A 17,032-nucleotide genomic window follows, 5' to 3' on the forward strand; every position below is an offset into this window, starting at 1 on the left:
GGGATTTTCTGGGATTTTTGCAGGATTTTTCATGTTTTTTGGGGGATTTTTTGGGATTTTTGGGGATTTTTTGGGGATTTTGCAGGATATTTTGGGATTTTTTGGGGATTTTTCGGGGATTTTGTGGGATTTTTGGGGATTTTTGAGGATTTTTTGAGATTTTTTGGGGATTTTTGGGGATTTTTTGGGGGATTTTTTTTTGATTTTGCGGGATTTTCTGGGATTTTTACAGGATTTTTCATGTTTTTTGGGGGATTTTTTGGGATTTTGGGGATTTTTTTTGGATTTTGCAGGATTTTTTTGGGATTTTTGGGGGTTTTTTGGGATTTTTGGGGGTTTTTTTGGGATTTTGCGGGATTTTCTGGGATTTTTGCAGGATTTTTCATGTTTTTTGGGGGATTTTTGGGGATTTTTGGGGATTTTTTGGGGATTTTGCAGGATATTTTGGGATTTTTTTGGGATTTTTCGGGGATTTTGTGGGATTTTTGGGGATTTTTGAGGATTTTTTGGGGATTTTTTGGGGATTTTGCGGGATTTTTTATGATTTTTTGGGGATTTTGTGGGATTTTGTGCGATTTTTGCAGGATTTTCCATGATTTTTTGGGGATTTTTTTGGGATTTTTGGGATTTTTGGGGATTTTTTGGGGATTTTTCGGGGATTTTGTGGGGATTTTTGGGGTTTTTTTTGGGATTTTTTCAGGATTTTCCTGGATTTTTTGGGATTTTTTTTTCCCCTGGATTTTTTTTGAGGATTTTACAGGATTTTTTCATGACTTTTTGGGGATTTTTGGGGGATTTTTGCCAAACCCCACAAGCCCAAAAGTGGGATTGCGGGGATCTTTCGGGATTTTGTGGGATTTTCGCAGGATTTTCCAGGTTTTTTGCAGGAATTTTGAGTTTGGGATCAACTTTGCTTCTCACCTCCTTATCTCTCTTACCTCTACCATTCCTGATGATAATTTTTTCCCGTTTTTTCTCATTTTTTCCTCATTTTCCCTCCTTTCCCCAGCCTCCAGCCTGACCAAATTCAAGGTGTGCTTCGCCTGCTTCGAGTTCCAAATCTCTCAGGATCAACTTTCCTTCTCACCCTCTTATCTCTAGTAACACTCCCATTCCCAATACTCAATTCTTTCCAATTTTTCCATGTTTTTTCCCATTTTTCCATATTTTTTGCTCATTTTTCCATGTTTTCCCAGCCTCCAGCCTGACCACCTGCCAGGTGTGCTTCACCTGCTTCGAGTTCCAAACCAAGGCTGAATTCCAAACTCTAAGAGTTCCAAATCCCTCAGGATCAACTCCTCACCTTCCCTCCTATCTCTCCTCATTCTAACACTGAATTTTTTCCCATTTTTCCATGCTTTTTCCTCATTTTTCCCCATTTTTTCAGCTCCCAGCCTGAGCACACGTGAGGAATGCAAACCCCAAACCCCTTGGGATCAACTTTGCTTCTCACCCCCTTATCTGTGTTAACTCAGCCATTCCTGATGATAAATTTTTCCAATTTTTTCTCATTTTCTCCTCACTTTTCCCATGTTTCCCCAGCCTCCAGCCTGACCACGAGGTGTGCTTTGCCTGCTTCGAGTTCCAAATCAGGGTCGGGAGAAATTCCAAATCTCTTGGGATCAACTCCTCACCCCCTTACCTGTGTTAACTCTCCCATTCCTGGTGATAAATTATTTCTGTTTTTCCTTATTTTTTCCTTGTTTTTTCCTCATTTTTTCCTACTTTTCTTAGCTTCCAGCCTAACTCCATGTGAGGAATGCTTCGCCTGCTTTGAGTTCCACATCCCTTGGGATCAACTCTTCTTTTCACCTCCTTATCCCACTTAACTCTGCCATTCCCGATGATAAATTTTTCCCGTTTTTTCTCACTTTTTCCCCATTTTTCCCCATCCCAGCCTCCAGCCTGACCACCTGCAAGGTGTGCTTTGCCTGCTTCGAGTTCCAAATCCCTTGGGATTTGCTTCTTGCCTCCTTATCCCAATTAACTCTGCCATTCCCGATACTCAATTCTTTCCCATTTTCCATGGTTTTTTCCCATTTTTCCATGTTTTTTCCTCACTTTTCCCTACTTTTCCCAGCTTCCAGCCTGACCACCTGCCAGGTGTGCTTCGCCTGCTTCGAGTTCCAAATCTCTCAGGATCAACTTCCCTTCTCACCCTCTTATCTGTGTTAACTCTGCCATTCCTGATGATAAATTTTTCCTGTTTTTTCTCACTTTATTCCCATTTTTCCCTCCTTTCCCCAGCCTCCAGCCTGACGACGTGCGAGATGTGCTTCGCCTGCTTCGAGTTCCAAATCTCTTGGGATCAACTCCTCTTCTCACCCCCTATTTCTCCCACTCCCGATACTCAATTTTTTCCAATTTTTCTGTGTTTTTTGCTCACTTTTCCCATGTTTCCCCAGCCTCCAGCCTGACGACATGCGAGGTGTGCTTCGCCTGCTTCGAGACGCGCAAGGGGCTCTCGAGCCACGCCCGCTCCCACCGAGAGCTCTGAGTGCCTTTGGCATCACCTCCCTGCTTCCTGCTTTAGCCCTCCTCACTCTGATACTCATTTCATCTATTTTTTCCTGGTTTTTCCCATTTTTTTCCATTTTTTTCCCCATTTTTTTCCCATTTTTTTTCCATTTTTTCCCATTTTTTTCCCATTTTTTTCCCCATTTTTCCAGCTCCCAGCTTGACAAGATTCAAGGTGTGCATCGCCTGCTTCGAGTTCCAAACCAGAGCTGAGTTCCAAACTCCATGAGTTCCAAATCCCTTGGGATCAACTCCTCACCTTCCCTCCTATCTCTCCTCATTCTAACACCGAATTTTTTCCCATTTCTCCATGTTTTTTCCTCATTTTCCCCCATTTTTTCAGCTCCCAGCCTGAGCACACGGGAGAAATTCAAGCCCCAGATCCCTCGGGATCAACTTTGCTTCTCACCTCCTTATCCCACTTAACTCTGCCGTTCCTGATGATAAATTTTTCCCGTTTTTTCTCACTTTATTCCCATTTTTCCCATGTTTCCCCAGCCTCCAGCCTGACGACGTGCGAGGTGTGCTTCGCCTGCTTCGAGACGCGCAAGGGGCTCTCGAGCCACGCCCGCTCCCACCTGCGCCAGCTGGGCGTCGCCGAGTCCGAGAGCTCGGGCGCTCCCATCGACCTGCTCTACGAGCTGGTGCGCCACAAGGCCAAACCCGAGGGACCTTCCTCCTCCTCCTCCTCCTCCTCCTCCTCGCTCCAGCCCGCCCTGGCCAAGAAATCCGCCTCTCCCAAGGAGCCGGCCGCCGCCTCTCGCCCTCTGCTGCTGCTCAAGGATCAACGCCCTGCAGATTCCATCAACAAAGCCATCAAATCCCCTCCGGGCTTCTCCAAAGCTCTCTCCTCCCAGCCAGGCTCTCCCGTGCTCAAGAAGATGCCGCCGGCTCTGCCGGGCGCCTCGCCTCCTCCCAAAAATGCCGAGGAGAAGGGAGCCAAGCTGGCGCTCAGCCCGCTGCCCGCCGAGCCCAAGGGCCAGTGGGGGGCTGAGGAGGACGGGCCGCTCAACCTCAGTGAGTTCCTGACGGGTTATTCCCAATTTTTGCTGCTTTTTCCACCTTTTTTCCTGGGTTTTCCACTTTTTTTCACCATCTTTCCCTCTTTTTCCCTTGATTTTTCCCATTTTTTCCTGCTTTTTCCACCTTTTTTCCTGCTTTTTCCACCTTTTATCCCCCTTTTTTCCATTTTATCCCCATTTTTTCCCTTTTTTTCCTTGATTTTTTGCCATTTTTTGCCATTTTTCCTGGGGTTTTTCCCCTTTTTTTTCCCCCATTTATTTTTTCCTCTATTTTTTCCCCTTTTTTCCTGGTTTTTCCCCTTTTTTCCCCCATTTTTCCATTTTTTTCCCCAGCTTTTCCCTTTTTTTCCCCTTGATTTTTTGCCATTTTTTCCCACTTTTCCCATTTTTTCCTGGGTTTGCCCCCATTTTTCCCTTTTTTCCCCCTTAATTTTTCCCATTTTTTCCTGCTTTTTCCACCTTTATCCCCCTTTTTTCCATTTTATCCCCATTTTTTCCCTTTTTTTCCTTGATTTTTTTGCCATTTTTTGCCATTTTTCCTGGGGTTTTTCCCCTTTTTTTTCCCCATTTTTTTTTTCCTCTATTTTTTCCCCTTTTTTCCTGGTTTTTCCCCTTTTTTCCCCCATTTTTCCATTTTTTTCCCCAGCTTTTCCCTTTTTTTCCCCTTGATTTTTTGCCATTTTTTCCCACTTTTCCCATTTTTTCCTGGGTTTGCCCCCATTTTTCCCTTTTTTCCCCCTTAATTTTTCCCATTTTTTCCTGCTTTTTCCACCTTTATCCCCCTTTTTTCCATTTTATCCCCATTTTTTCCCTTTTTTTCCTTGATTTTTTTGCCATTTTTTGCCATTTTTCCTGGGGTTTTTCCCCTTTTTTTTCCCCATTTTTTTTTTCCTCTATTTTTTCCCCTTTTTTCCTGGTTTTTCCCCTTTTTTCCCCCATTTTTCCATTTTTTCCCCAGCTTTTCCCTTTTTTTCCCTTGATTTTTCCCCATTTTTTCCTGTTTTTCTTGGTTTTTTCCCCTTTTTTTCCTGTGTTTTCCCCATTTTTTCCCCATTCTTTCCTGGTTTTTCCCCTTCTTTCCTGGTTTTCCCCCTTTTTTCCCCTTGATTTTTTGCCATTTTTTCCCACTTTTCCCATTTTTTCCTGGGTTTGCCCCCATTTTTCCCTTTTTTCCCCCTTAATTTTTCCCATTTTTTCCTGCTTTTTCCACCTTTATCCCCCTTTTTTCCATTTTATCCCCATTTTTTCCCTTTTTTTCCTTGATTTTTTGCCATTTTTTGCCATTTTTCCTGGGGTTTTTCCCCTTTTTTTCCCCATTTATTTTTTCCTCTCTTTTTTCCCCTTTTTTCCTGGTTTTTCCCCTTTTTTCCCCCATTTTTCCATTTTTTTCCCCAGCTTTTCCCTTTTTATCCCTTGATTTTTTTCCATTTTTTCCTGTTTTTCCTGGTTTTTTCCCCTTTTTTTCCTGTTTTTTTCCTCATTTTTCCCCATTCTTTCCTGGTTTTCCCCCTTTTTTCCCCTTGATTTTTTACCATTTTTTCCCTTTTTTCCCATTTTTTCCTGGGTTTGCCCCCATTTTTCCCCATTTTCCCCCTTTTTTTCACTTGATTTTTCCCATTTTTTCCTGCTTTTTCCCCTTTTTTCCTCTTTTTTTTGCCTTTTTTCCCCCATTTTCCCCCCTTTTCCTCTTTTTTGCCATTTTCCCCATTTCCCCTTTTTTCCTCTTTTTTGCCATTTTTCCCCCATTTTCCCCCCTTTTTTCCTCTTTTTTTTGCCATTTTTCCCCCATTTTCCCCCTTTTTTCCTCTTTTTTTTTGCCATTTTTCCCCCATTTTCCCCCCTTTTTTCCTCTTTTTTTTGCCTTTTTTCCCCCATTTTCCCCCTTTTTTCTCTTTTTTCCCTCCTCTTTCTTTCCTTCTCCTCCTCCTCCTCTTCTTCCTCTTCCTGTTCTTTTCCCTGTTCTTCCTCCTTCTCTTTTTCTTCCTTTCCTTCCTTTTCTTCCTTTTCTTCCTTTTCTTCCTTTTCTTCTTTTTCTTCTTTTTCTTCTTTTTCTTCTTTTTCTTCTTTTAGTTCTTTTTCTTTTTCTTCTTTTTCTTCTTTTTCTTCTTTTTTTTTTCTGCTGCTTCTGCTTATTTTTCTTCTCCTTTTTCTCTTCCTTCTCCTCCTCCTCTTTCTCCTCTTTCTCTCTTTCCTTCTCCTCCTCCTCTTCTTCTCCTCCTTTCTCTTCTCTTCTTCTTTCTCCTCCTTCTCCTCCAATTTGGAAAGCACCACAAACATTCCCATCATCCCAAACCTCCAACATTCAGGATTTATCCCCAACCTTTTCACCCTTTCCACCCTCATTTTTCACCTTTTCTCTCCCATTTTGCAGCCTCAGGCTCGGATCCCCCCCGTGACATCCACTGCAAGTTCTGCAGGGAGTTCTCCTTTTCCTCCTCCTCCTCCTCCTCTGCTTCCTCCTCCTCTTCCTCCCCTTTCTCTCTTTCCTTCTCCTCCTCTTCTTCTCCTTCTCCTCTTTCTTCTCCTCTTCTTCTCTCTCCTCCTCCTCCTTGTCTTTCTCCTCTCTTTCACTTTCTCCTCCTTTCTCCTCTTCTCCTATTTTTCCTCCTCTTCTTCCTCTTCCTTCTCGTCTGATTTGGGGAGAACCATGAACATTCCCATCATCTCAAACCTCCAAAATCTAGGATTTATCCCTCAATTCTCTCCCATTTTTTCCCAATGGGTGGGAAAAGCCTCACTTTTCACCTTTTCCCACCCATTTCTCTCCCATTTTTCCACCCCAAACCTCCAAAATCAAGGATTTACTCCTCATTTTTCACCATTTCTCTCTGTTTTTTCCCCTCAGCCTCAGGCTCAGATCCTCCGCGTGACATCCGCTGCGAGTTCTGTGGGGAGTTCTCCTTTTCCTCCTCTTCTTCCTCTTTCTCTCTTTCCTTTTCCTCCTTTTCCTCTTCTTCTTCCTCTTTCTCTCTTTCCTTTTCCTCCTCTTCCTCCTCTTCTTCTTTCTCTTCTTTCTCTTCTTTCTCTTCTTTTTCTTCTTTCTCTTCTTTCTCTTCTTTCTCTTCTTTCTCTTCTTTTTCTTCTTTCTCTTCTTTCTCTTCTTTCTCTTCTTTCTTTTCTTTCTCTTCTTTTTCTTCTTTCTTTTCTTTCTCTTCTTTCTCTTCTCTTCTTTCTCTTCTCTTCTTTCTCTTCTTTCTCCTCTGCTCCTTCTGCTTATTTTTCTTCTTCTGCTTCTCCTCCTCCTCTTCTTCTTCCTCCTTCTCCTTCTCCTTCTCCTTCTCCTTCTCCTTCTCCTTCTCCTTCTCCTTCTCCTTCTCCTTCTCCTTCTCCTTCTCCTTCTCCTCCTCCTCCTCCTCCTCCTCCTCCTCCTCCTCCTCCTTCTCTTCTTCCTCCTCCAATTTGAAAGAACCATGAACATTCCCATCATCCCAAACCTCCAACATTTGGGATTTATCCCCAACCTTTTCACCCTTTCCACCCTCATTTTTCACCCTTTCCACCCTCATTTTTCACCTTTTCTAACCTCATTTTTCACCTTTTCTAACCTCATTTTTCACCCTTTCCAGCCTCATTTTTCACCATTTCTCTCTGGTTTTTCCCCCCAGCCTCAGGCTCGGACCCTCCCCGCGACATCCGCTGCGAGTTCTGCGGGGAGTTCTTTGAGAACAGGAAAGGTCTCTCGAGCCACGCCCGCTCCCACCTGCGCCAGATGGGCATCACCGAGTGGTACGTCAACGGCTCTCCCATCGACACCCTCCGGGAAATCCTCAAACGCCGCCGGAATCCTGGGAACCCCCCAAACCACCCCAAATCCATGGCCAAATCCCTCCTGGCTAACCTCTCCCCGCTGGAATCGCCGCGGGATCTCCACATCCCCTCCTTGGCCAAGAAAATCCCGGCGGCGCTGAGCTCTGCGGGATCTCTGCCCGAGAATTCTCCTCCTCCTCCTCCTCCTCCTCCTCCTCCTGCTGCTCCTCCCACGGCCAGGAAGATGTTTGCAGGACTTTCCTTCCCCAAGAAGATGAAGCAGGACCAGCTGAGGGTGGAGATCAAGAGGGAGCTGATGGCTGGAGGGGCTGCCATGGGAGCTGGAGGCGCAGGGCAGCAGACAGAGGCTGGGCGGCGCGGGACGGATGGCGCCGCTCAATCTCTGTTTTGGGGGTTTTGGGGGTTTGGGGGTTTTATTTTGGGGGGATTTTGGGATTTTTGAGGATTTTTGGGATTTTTTGGGATTTTTGGAGGATTTTGGGATTTTGAGGATTCTTGAGTCTTTTGAGGATTTTTATTTTGGGGATTTTTTTTGGATTTTTGGGAATTTTTGGGGGATTTTTTGAGGATTTTTTGGGGTTTTTGGGGTTTGGGATGGGAGCTGGAGAGGCGCAGGGGCAGCAGGAGCAGGGCTGGGCGGCGCGGGACGAGATGGCACCGCTCAATCTCTGTGAGTTTGGGGATTTTTTTTGGATTTTTTGGGGGATTTTTTTGGGATTTTGAGGATTTTTTGGTGAATTTTTGGGTGTTTTTTGGGATTTTCAGGGGGTTTTTGAGGATTTTTTTGAGATTTTTTTTGATTTTTTGTGGATTTTGGGGGATTTTTTGAGGATTTTGGGGAATTTTTGAGGAGTTTGGGGGGATTTTTGGGGATTTTTTTGGCAATTTTTGGAGGATTTTGGGGGATTTTTGGGGGACCTTTTGGGGTTTTTGAGGGATTTTTGGGGGATTTTGGGAGGATTTTGGGGGATTTTTTTGGGGATTTTTGGAGCTCTGTAACCTCATACTGGGGTTTTTCCTCACTCTAATCCCGAAATTTCCCCAAATTTTTCCCAAATTTTCCCAAATTTCTCCCCCAGCCTCCCGTGCCAACCCTGTGCACAACATCCTCCGGTTTGGGGTTCATCTGGGATTTTTGGGGATCCTAAAATCTCATCCTGGTGGGATTTTTCCCTACTCTCCATCCCATCCTAATTCCAGAATTTTCCCAGAGTTTTGGGGATCCTAAAATCTCATTCTGTGGGGTTTTTTCCCACTCTAATCCCAGATTTTTCCCAAAATTTCCCAAATTTTTCCCCCCAGCCTCCTGCGCTGACCCTGTGCGCGACATCTGCTGGTTTGGGATTCATCCTGGGATTTTTGGGGAAACTAAAATCTCATCCTGGTATTTTTGGGGCTCTGTAACCTCATCCTGGTGGTTTTCTTCCCTCCCTAACCCTGAAATTTCCCCGAATTTTTCCCCAAAATTTCCCGGATTTCCCGTATTTCCCCCAGCCTCCCGCGCTGATCCAGTTTGTGACATCCTCCAGTTTGGGGTTCATCCTGGGGATTTTAGGGCTCTGTAATCCCATTTTAGGGGTTTTTCCTCACTCTAATCCCAAAATTTCCCGCATTTCTCCCCCAGCCTCCCGTGCCAACCCCATGTGTGACATCCTCCAGTTTGGGGTTCATCCTGGGATTTTTGGGGCTCTGTAATCCCATTTTAGGGGGTTTTTCCTCACTCTAATCCCAAATTTCATGTGAATTTCCCCCAAAATTTCCCGCATTTCTCCCGCCAGCCTCCCGCGCCGACCCGGTGCGCGACATCCTCCAGTTTGGGGTTCATCCTGGGATTTTTGGGGATCCTAAAATCCCATTCTGTGGGTTTTTTTCCCACTCTAATCCCAGATTTTTCCCAAAATTTCCCAAATTTCTCCCCCAGCCTCCCGTGCTGACCCTGTCCATGACATCCTCCGGTTTGGGTTTCATCCTGGGGATTTTTGGGGCTCTCTAACCTCATCCTGGTGGTTTTCTTCCCTCCCTAACTCCGAAATTTCCCCGAATTTTTCCCAAAATGTCCCGTATTTCTCCCGCCAGCCTCCCGCGCCGACCCGGTGGGCGACATCCTCCAGTTTGGGGTTCATATTAGGATTTTTGGGACTCTGTAATCCCATTTTAGGGGGTTTTTCCTCACTCTCATCCCAAATTTCACGTGAATTTTTCCCAAAATTTCCCGTATTTCTTCCCCAGCCTCCCGCGCCGACCCCGTCCGCGACATCCGCTGCGAGTTCTGCGGGGAGTTCTTTGAGAACAGGAAAGGTCTCTCGAGCCACGCCCGCTCCCACCTGCGCCAGATGGGCGTCACGGAATGGTCAGTCAACGGCTCCCCCATCGACACCCTCCGGGAAATCCTCAGGAAGAAATCCAAACCCCTCCTGGTGAAGAAGGAACCCCAAATCCCGCCGGGGATCGAAACCCCCAAACCCGACGACGGCGGCGCCGAGCCCAAATCCTGCTCCTCCTCCTCCTCCTCCCCGATTCCTGGGAAATCCTTCCCTCCCGGGATCCCCCTGGGCAAGCTGGGCTCGGCAGGCTCGGCGGGGTTGGCTTTGGCGCCGCTGGGATCCAAAAATCCTGGAGCGTTTTTGGCGCCCAAGAGGCCTCTGGAGGATCGGCTGGGATCGGCGCCGGGAGAGGCGAAGCACAAAGCCTTCGAGCTGCCCTTCAAGGCCAAGGCGCTGCATGACAAGGCCTGTGAGTGGTTGGGGGCATTTTGGGGGTTTTGGGGAATTTTGGGGATTTTGGGGATTTTGGGGGTTTTTGGGGATTTTTGGGATTTTGGGATTTTTTGGGATTTTTGGGTTTTGGGATTTTGGGAATTTTGAGGGATTTTGGGGAGATTTTTGAATATTTTGGGGGTTTTTGGAAATTTTGGGGCATTTTTGGGGGATTTTTTGGGATTTTTGGAATTTTGGAATGTTTTGGATTTCCATCCCGACTTTTCCTTCAAGGCCAAGGCGCTGTATGACAAGGCCTGGGAGTGTTTGGGATTGGGGGGGTTTTTGGGATTTTGGGGGTTTTTTGTGGATTTTGTGATTTTTGGATTTTGTGGATTTTGGTGTCTGTGATTTTTGTTCTTGGGGAATTTTTGGGGGATTTTTGGAGGGATTTTTGGGGATTTTCTTTGAATTTTGGGATGTTTCCGGGGAATTTCCATCCCGACTTGCCCTTCAAGGCCAAGGCGCTGCATGACAAGGCCTGTGAGTGTCTGGGGGGTTTGGGGATTTTTGGGGATTTTTTGGGATTTTTTGGGGGATTTTTTGGGATTTTTTGGGGGATTTTTTGGAATTTTTTTGGGATTTTTGGGGATTTTTTTGGGAATTTTTGGGGATTTTTTGGGGATTTTTTGGGGATTTTTTTGGAATTTTGGGATGTTTTCGGGGAATTTCCATCCCGACTGCCCTTCAAGGCCAAGGCGCTGCATGACAAGGCCTGGGAGTGTTTGGGGATTTTGGGGATTTTTTTGGAATTTTTGGGGGATTTTTTTGGGATTTTTGTGGACTTTTGGGGGATTTTTTGGGATTTTTTTGGAATTTTTGGGGGATTTTTTGGGAATTTTTTGGGGATTTTTTGGAAATGTTTTTGGGGATTTTTTGGAGATTTTTTGGGATTTTTTGGGAAGTTTTTTTTTAATTTTTTGAAATTTTGGGACGTTTCTGGATTTTTTGGGGTGATCAGGATAGGCTGGGAAGCCTTGAAAAGGCATTCCAGGATGTTTTGGGATTTTTGGGATGAGGCAGGAGGCCTGAAAAGGGATAGGAATTTCAGTCCTAACTCCAATTTTTCCCATTTTTCCCCATTTTTCCATGTTTTTCCCATGGTTTTCTCCCATTTTTCCACGTTTTCCATCATCTCAATCCTACTATGAGTTCCACTTGGATCACCTGCAGCACTTTGGGGTCACCGAATGATGTTTCTATGCTTCCCCTACACCAATTTCACTATCCTAACTCCATTTTTTCCCATTTATTCCCATTTTTTCCCATTTTTTCCCATTTCTCCATGGTTTCTCCATGGCTTTCTGCCCTTTTCCCATGTTTTCCATCATCTCAATCCTACTATGAGCTCAATTTAGAGACCCTGCAGCACTTTGGGGTCACTGAGTGATACATTAATGTTTCTCCTACAATAATTTCACCATAATAACTCAAATTTTTCCCATTTTTTCCCATTTTTTCCCATTTTTTCCCATTTTCCCATGGTTTTCTCCCATTTTCCCATGTTTTCCATCATCTCAATCCTACTATGAGTTCCTTTTTGAGAACCTGCAGCACTTTAGGGTCACCAAATGATGTATTAATGTTTCCTCTACACCAATTTCATTGTCCTAACTCCGATTTTTCCCTTTTTTTTTTCCTTTTTCCCCATTTTTTCCCCATTTTCCCTCATTTCCCAGCAGCTGAGGCATGCTGTGAGCTCTGTGGGCTCTACTTCGAGAACAGGAAGGCTCTGGCCAGCCACGCCCGCGCCCACCTGCGCCAGTTCGGTGTCACCGAGTGGTGTGTCAACGGCTCTCCCATCGAGACGCTCCGCGAGTGGATTCGCCACAGACCCCACAAGGCCGGCGCTTACCGCAGCTACATCCAGGGGGGAAGGCCTTTCTCCAAGAAATTCCGGAATTCCGGTCACTCCCGGGAGCACCGCGGCGGGCTGGCCGTGCAGGGCGTGGCCAGGCTGATCGGCAAAGGCATCGCTGAGATCCCGGGAGAGGCTGGGAAAGGGCTGGAGGGGAGCGGAGCTGAGCTGGGAGCGGCGCTGCTCGTCAAGGTGGAGGAGCAGAGAGCAAATATCAGCAGTGAGTGTGGGATTTTGGGGGATTATTGGGGAATTTTATTGGGATTTTTGGGGATTTTTTGAGATTTTTGGAGATTTTTTTTGATTTTATTGAGATTTTTTGGGATTTTATTGGGGATTTTTTGGGGTTTTTTGGGATTTGGGATCAGGGATGGGAGCGGAGCTGAGCTGGGAGCAGCGCTGCTGGTCAAGGTGGAGGAGCAGAGAGCAAATATCAGCAGTGAGTGGGGAAAAAATGGGAATTTTGGGGATTTTTTGGGGATTTGGGATTGGGAAATGGGGATGGCAATGGGAATTGGGAATAATGGGAATGGGAATTAATGGGAATTCCAGGAAAATCCTTGCAGGAATGGGAATGGAAATGGAAATTGGGATTGAGATTGGGAATGGGAACAGGGAGGGGAATTGGGAATGGGAATTTGGATTGGGAATGGAGTGGGAATTGGGAATGGGAATGGAATGGGAATGAGAAATGGGAATGGAATGGGAATAGGAATTAGGAATGGGATTTGGGAATGGGATTGGGATTGGAATGAGAAATGGGAATTGGGATTGGGATTGGGATTGGGATTGGAATGGGAATGGGAATGGAAATGGGAATTCTGGCAGAATCCCTGCAGGAATGTAGCTGAGAATGGCAGTGGGAATGGGAATTGGGAATGGGAATTGGGAATGGGAATTGGGAATGAGAACTGAGAATGACAATGGAAATGGGAATTGGAATTGGGAATGGAAATTGGGATTGAGAACGGCAATGGGAATTGGGAATGAGAATGAAAATGGAGTGGGAATGAGACTGAGAATTGAGACTGGGAATGAGAGCTGAGAATGGTGATGGGAATGAGAATTGGGAATTGGGAACTCAGAATAGAATGGGAATTGGGAATGGGAACTCAGACTGGCAATGGGAATGGGAATTGAATGAAAATGGGAATGGGAATGCGAGTTGGGAATGGCAATGAGAGCTGAGAATGGCAATGGGAGTTGGGAATTGGGAATAGCAGTGGGAACTGAGAATTGGGAATGGCAATGGGAACTGAGAATGGGAATTGGGAATGGGAACTCAGAATGTAATGGGAACTGAGAATGGGAATTGGGAATGGGAACTCAGAATGAAATGGGAATTGGGAATTGGCAATGGCAATTGGAACTCAGAATGGGAATTGGGAACTCAGAATGGAATGGGAATTGGGAATGGGAATTGGGAATTGGGAACTCAGAATGGAGTGGGAATGGCAATGGGAACTCAGAATGAAATGGGAATTGGGAATGGGAGCTCAGAATGGAATGGGAATTGGGAATGGGAATTGGGATTGGAATGGCAATGAGAGCTCAGAATGGCAATGGGAATTGGGAACTCAGAATGGCAATGGGAATGGGAATTGGGAATTGGGAATGAGAACTCAGACTGGAATGGAATTGGGAACTCAGAATGGAATGGGAATTGGGAATGGGAACTCAGAATGAACTGCTAATTGGGAATGGGAACCCAGAATGGAATGGGAATTGGGAATGGGAATGAGAACTCAGAATAGAATGGGAATTGGGAATAGGAACTCAGACTGGAATGGGAACTCAGAATATCAATGAGAACTCAGCCCAGCACGGAGCCCACCCCTGCCCACCCAACCTCACCAACACCCAATTTTTCCCTCTCACCCAGAGTTCGAGCGGCGCCAGCCTCGCCCCCTGGAGCCGCCGCTGCCGCGCCAGGAGGATTGCGGCTCGGAGTTCCCGCCGAAGCTGCCCGAGGCGCGGCCGGCGCCCCGCGTGCGCCCTGTGCCGGCGCTGGTGCCGCGGCCGCCGCGCGCCTCCCTCGTCAAGTTCGTGGGCAACATCTACACCCTCAAGTGCAGGTGGGATTGACAGCCTGGCTTGTTTGCTTTTCCCTGCTCTTCCCTGGTTTTTTCCCATTTTTTTCTCCATTTTTTCCCCAAATTTTCTCCAATTTTTCTTTTTTTTCCCCGCTTTTTTACTATTTTTTCCCACTTTTCCTCATTTTTTTTTCTCAATTTTTTTCCTATTTTTTCCCCAATTTTTCCTATTTTTTTCCTGGTTTTTTCCTAATTTTCCCCATTTTTTACCCTTTTTTCCCCAATTTTTCCTATTTTTTCCCAGTTCTTCCCCATTTCTTTCTTCATTTTTTCCTGCTTTTTCCCCATTTTTTTCTCCATTTTTTCCCCAATTTTCCCCTAATTTTTCTTTTTTTTCCCTGTTTTTTTCCTATTTTTTCCCACTTTTTCCCCATTTTTTTCTCCTTTTTTCCCATTTTTCCCCAATTTTTCCTAATTTTTTCCCCCATTTTTCCCTGCTTTTCCCTGCTTTTTTCCCATTTTTTTCCATTTTTCCCCAATTTTTCCTATTTTTTTCCCGCTTTTTTCTTATTTTTTATCCCATTTCTTTCCTATTTTTTCCTGCTTTTTCCCCAATTTTTTCCATTTTTTCCCTGTTTTCCCCATTTTTCCTATTTGTTCCCATTCTTTTCTACTTTTTTCCCACTTTTTTCCCACTTCTTTCCTGTTTTTTCACGCTTTTTCCCCATTTTTTTCTCCACTTTTCCCCTAATTTTTCCTATTTTTCCCTGCTTTTTTCCCATTTTTTCCTAATTTTTCCCCAATTTTTCCCTTTTTTCCTGCTTTTTCCCCATTTTTTCCCCAATTTTTCCCACTTTTTTCCTACTTTCCCCATTTTTTTTCCCTAATTTCTCCCTTTTTCCTATTTTTTCCCCATTTTTCCCCATTTTTTCAATTTTTTCCCCATTTTTTTCTCTCCATTTTTTCCCATTTTTCCCCATTTTTCTCTCCATTTTCCCCCCAATTTTTCCTATTTTTCCCCACTTTTTCTCCATTTTTCTCTCCATTTTTCCATTTTTCCCCATTTTTCTCTCCATTTTCCCCCCAATTTTTCCTATATTTTTCCTGCTTTTTCCCCATTTTTCTCTCCAGTTTTCCCCATTTTTCTCTCCATTTTCCTCCCAATTTTTCCTACATTTTTCCCACTTTTTTCTCCTTTTTTTCCCCAATTTTCCCCTTTTTTCCCACTTTTCCCCCCATTTTTTCCATTTTCCCCATTTTTTCCACCATTTTTCCAATTTTTTCCCACTTTTTCTCCATTTTTCTCTCAATTTTTTCCATTTTTCCCCATTTTTCTCTCAATTTTTCCCCCAATTTTTCCTATTTTTTCCCCACTTTTTCCCCATTTCTTTCTCCTTTTCTTCCCAATTTTTCCCCCAATTTTTCCCATTTTCCCCCCACTTTTTCTCCATTTTTTTCTCCTTTTTTCCCCCAATTTTCTCCCAATTTTTCCCATTTTTACCCCACTTTTTCCCCATTTCTTTCTCCTTTTTTTCCCCAATTCTCCCCCAATTTTTCCTGTTTTTCCCCGTGTTTCAGGTTCTGCGAGGTGGAGTTCCAGGGCCCTCTGTCCATCCAGGAGCAGTGGGTTCGTCACCTGCAGCGTCACATCCTGGAGATGAACTTCTCCAAAGCCGATTCCTGCCGGAACGAACCTCCCGCGGATCCCGCCGCCCTCGCCGACACCCCCTGAGCATCCCAAACATCTGGGAAAAACAAAAAATCCATCCCGGAAAACGAGAAAAAAAACCCGGAATTTTCCTCCTTTTTTTCGGGAAAAAAAAGCAAAAAAAACCAACAAAAACAAAACCTCCTCGGAATTTTTTCTCTTTTTCCGAGGGATTCTTCAAGCACTACAAATCCTCGGAATTCCCGCGGGGAGAAATCCGGGATTTTCGGGAAAAAAATATCCCAAATTTTCCTCTTTTTTTTTTTTCCGCTAAATTTCCCGAAAATCCCTTTTTTTTTTAAAAAAAAAATCCCAAAGAACCGACGGCGTCGCTTTTTCCCGGCGGCTGCTCGGGTGCAGAAAATCCCCAAAATTCCCAAAATTCCTGGAATTCCCGGATTTTGGGAAAGGAGGAAAAAAAACCGCTGTGGAATTTTGTAAATTATCCTCTCCGACTTGCTGTAAATTCCCAATTTTTTTTGGATTTTTCCCGGATTTTCCTCACCCCATAGATGTCGGAATTCCCTCAATTCCACACGTTCCCAAAATTCCCGATTTTTTTTTACCCCTCCCAGTTTTTTTTGGGGGGAAAAATTCCCAAAATTCCCACCCTGAACCGGGAGGATTCGACTTCCTAATTTTTTTTTCCCCCAAATTCCCATTTTTTCCCCGTTTTTTCCCGACTTTTTTAAACTCTAGATTTCTGTAGAAAGCGAAATAAAGAAATTCCGTTTTTATTTGGGAATCCCGAAGCTTCCGGATTCCGGAAGGAAATTTTAACGGCTAAATATTTTGGGGTTTTTTTTCCTGATTTTTTTTTTTTTTTTTGGTTTTTTCGGAATTTTTTCCACGTTTTTCCGGAAGTTTCCGGCGGTTCCTGTAACCCGGGAGTTTTGGGGGAACGACGGAGTCAATTCTTCCGGAAGAGAATTCCCGGGAAAAAAAAAAAACCAAAACAAAAACAAAACAAAAAAAAAAAAAATCAAAACGGAGTCTCTGGATGTTCAGAATTTTGGGGATTTTGGGGGAAAATCCGGGAGGATTTGGGGGTTTTTGGGGAGATTCAAAGGGATTGGGATGGAGGGAAATTCCATGGATTTGGGGTTGGGATGACGTCATATCCATGGATTTGGGATTGGATGATGTCATGGGTTTGGGGTTGGATGACGTCATTAATTTAGGGTTTGGGATGATGTCATGGGTTTGGGATCAGGATGACATCACATCCATGGATTTTGGATTGGATGACGTCATGAATTTAGGGTTTGGGATGACGTCATGGATTTGGGGATTTGATGACGTCATGAGTTTGGGGATGTGGATGATGTCATGGGTTTAGGGATCAGATGACGTCATGGGTTTAGGGATCG

At 44.7% G+C, this 17,032-nt stretch overlaps 1 protein-coding gene across 1 annotated transcript in view; it reads left to right on the plus strand.

Annotated features, from left to right (window-relative positions):
• The window catches only part of LOC146422675 (protein Wiz-like), a 36,736-nt gene extending 20,826 nt beyond the window's left edge, over positions 1–15,910 (plus strand). Inside the window, exons 5-11 of the mRNA XM_085045782.1 lie at positions 3,016–3,534; positions 7,145–7,653; positions 7,875–7,977; positions 9,537–10,040; positions 11,743–12,141; positions 13,804–13,996; positions 15,533–15,910. Coding sequence (XP_084901908.1) covers positions 3,016–3,534; positions 7,145–7,653; positions 7,875–7,977; positions 9,537–10,040; positions 11,743–12,141; positions 13,804–13,996; positions 15,533–15,686 — 2,381 coding nt within the window. The 3' untranslated portion in view covers positions 15,687–15,910. The remainder of the gene's footprint in view (positions 1–3,015; positions 3,535–7,144; positions 7,654–7,874; positions 7,978–9,536; positions 10,041–11,742; positions 12,142–13,803; positions 13,997–15,532) is intronic.
• The last annotated feature ends 1,122 nt before the right edge of the window (positions 15,911–17,032 follow it).

Source organism: Lichenostomus cassidix, unplaced genomic scaffold (genome assembly GCF_008360975.1).
Source record: "Lichenostomus cassidix isolate B80296 unplaced genomic scaffold, HeHo_3.0 HiC_scaffold_39, whole genome shotgun sequence".
Lineage (NCBI taxonomy): Eukaryota > Metazoa > Chordata > Aves > Passeriformes > Meliphagidae > Lichenostomus > Lichenostomus cassidix.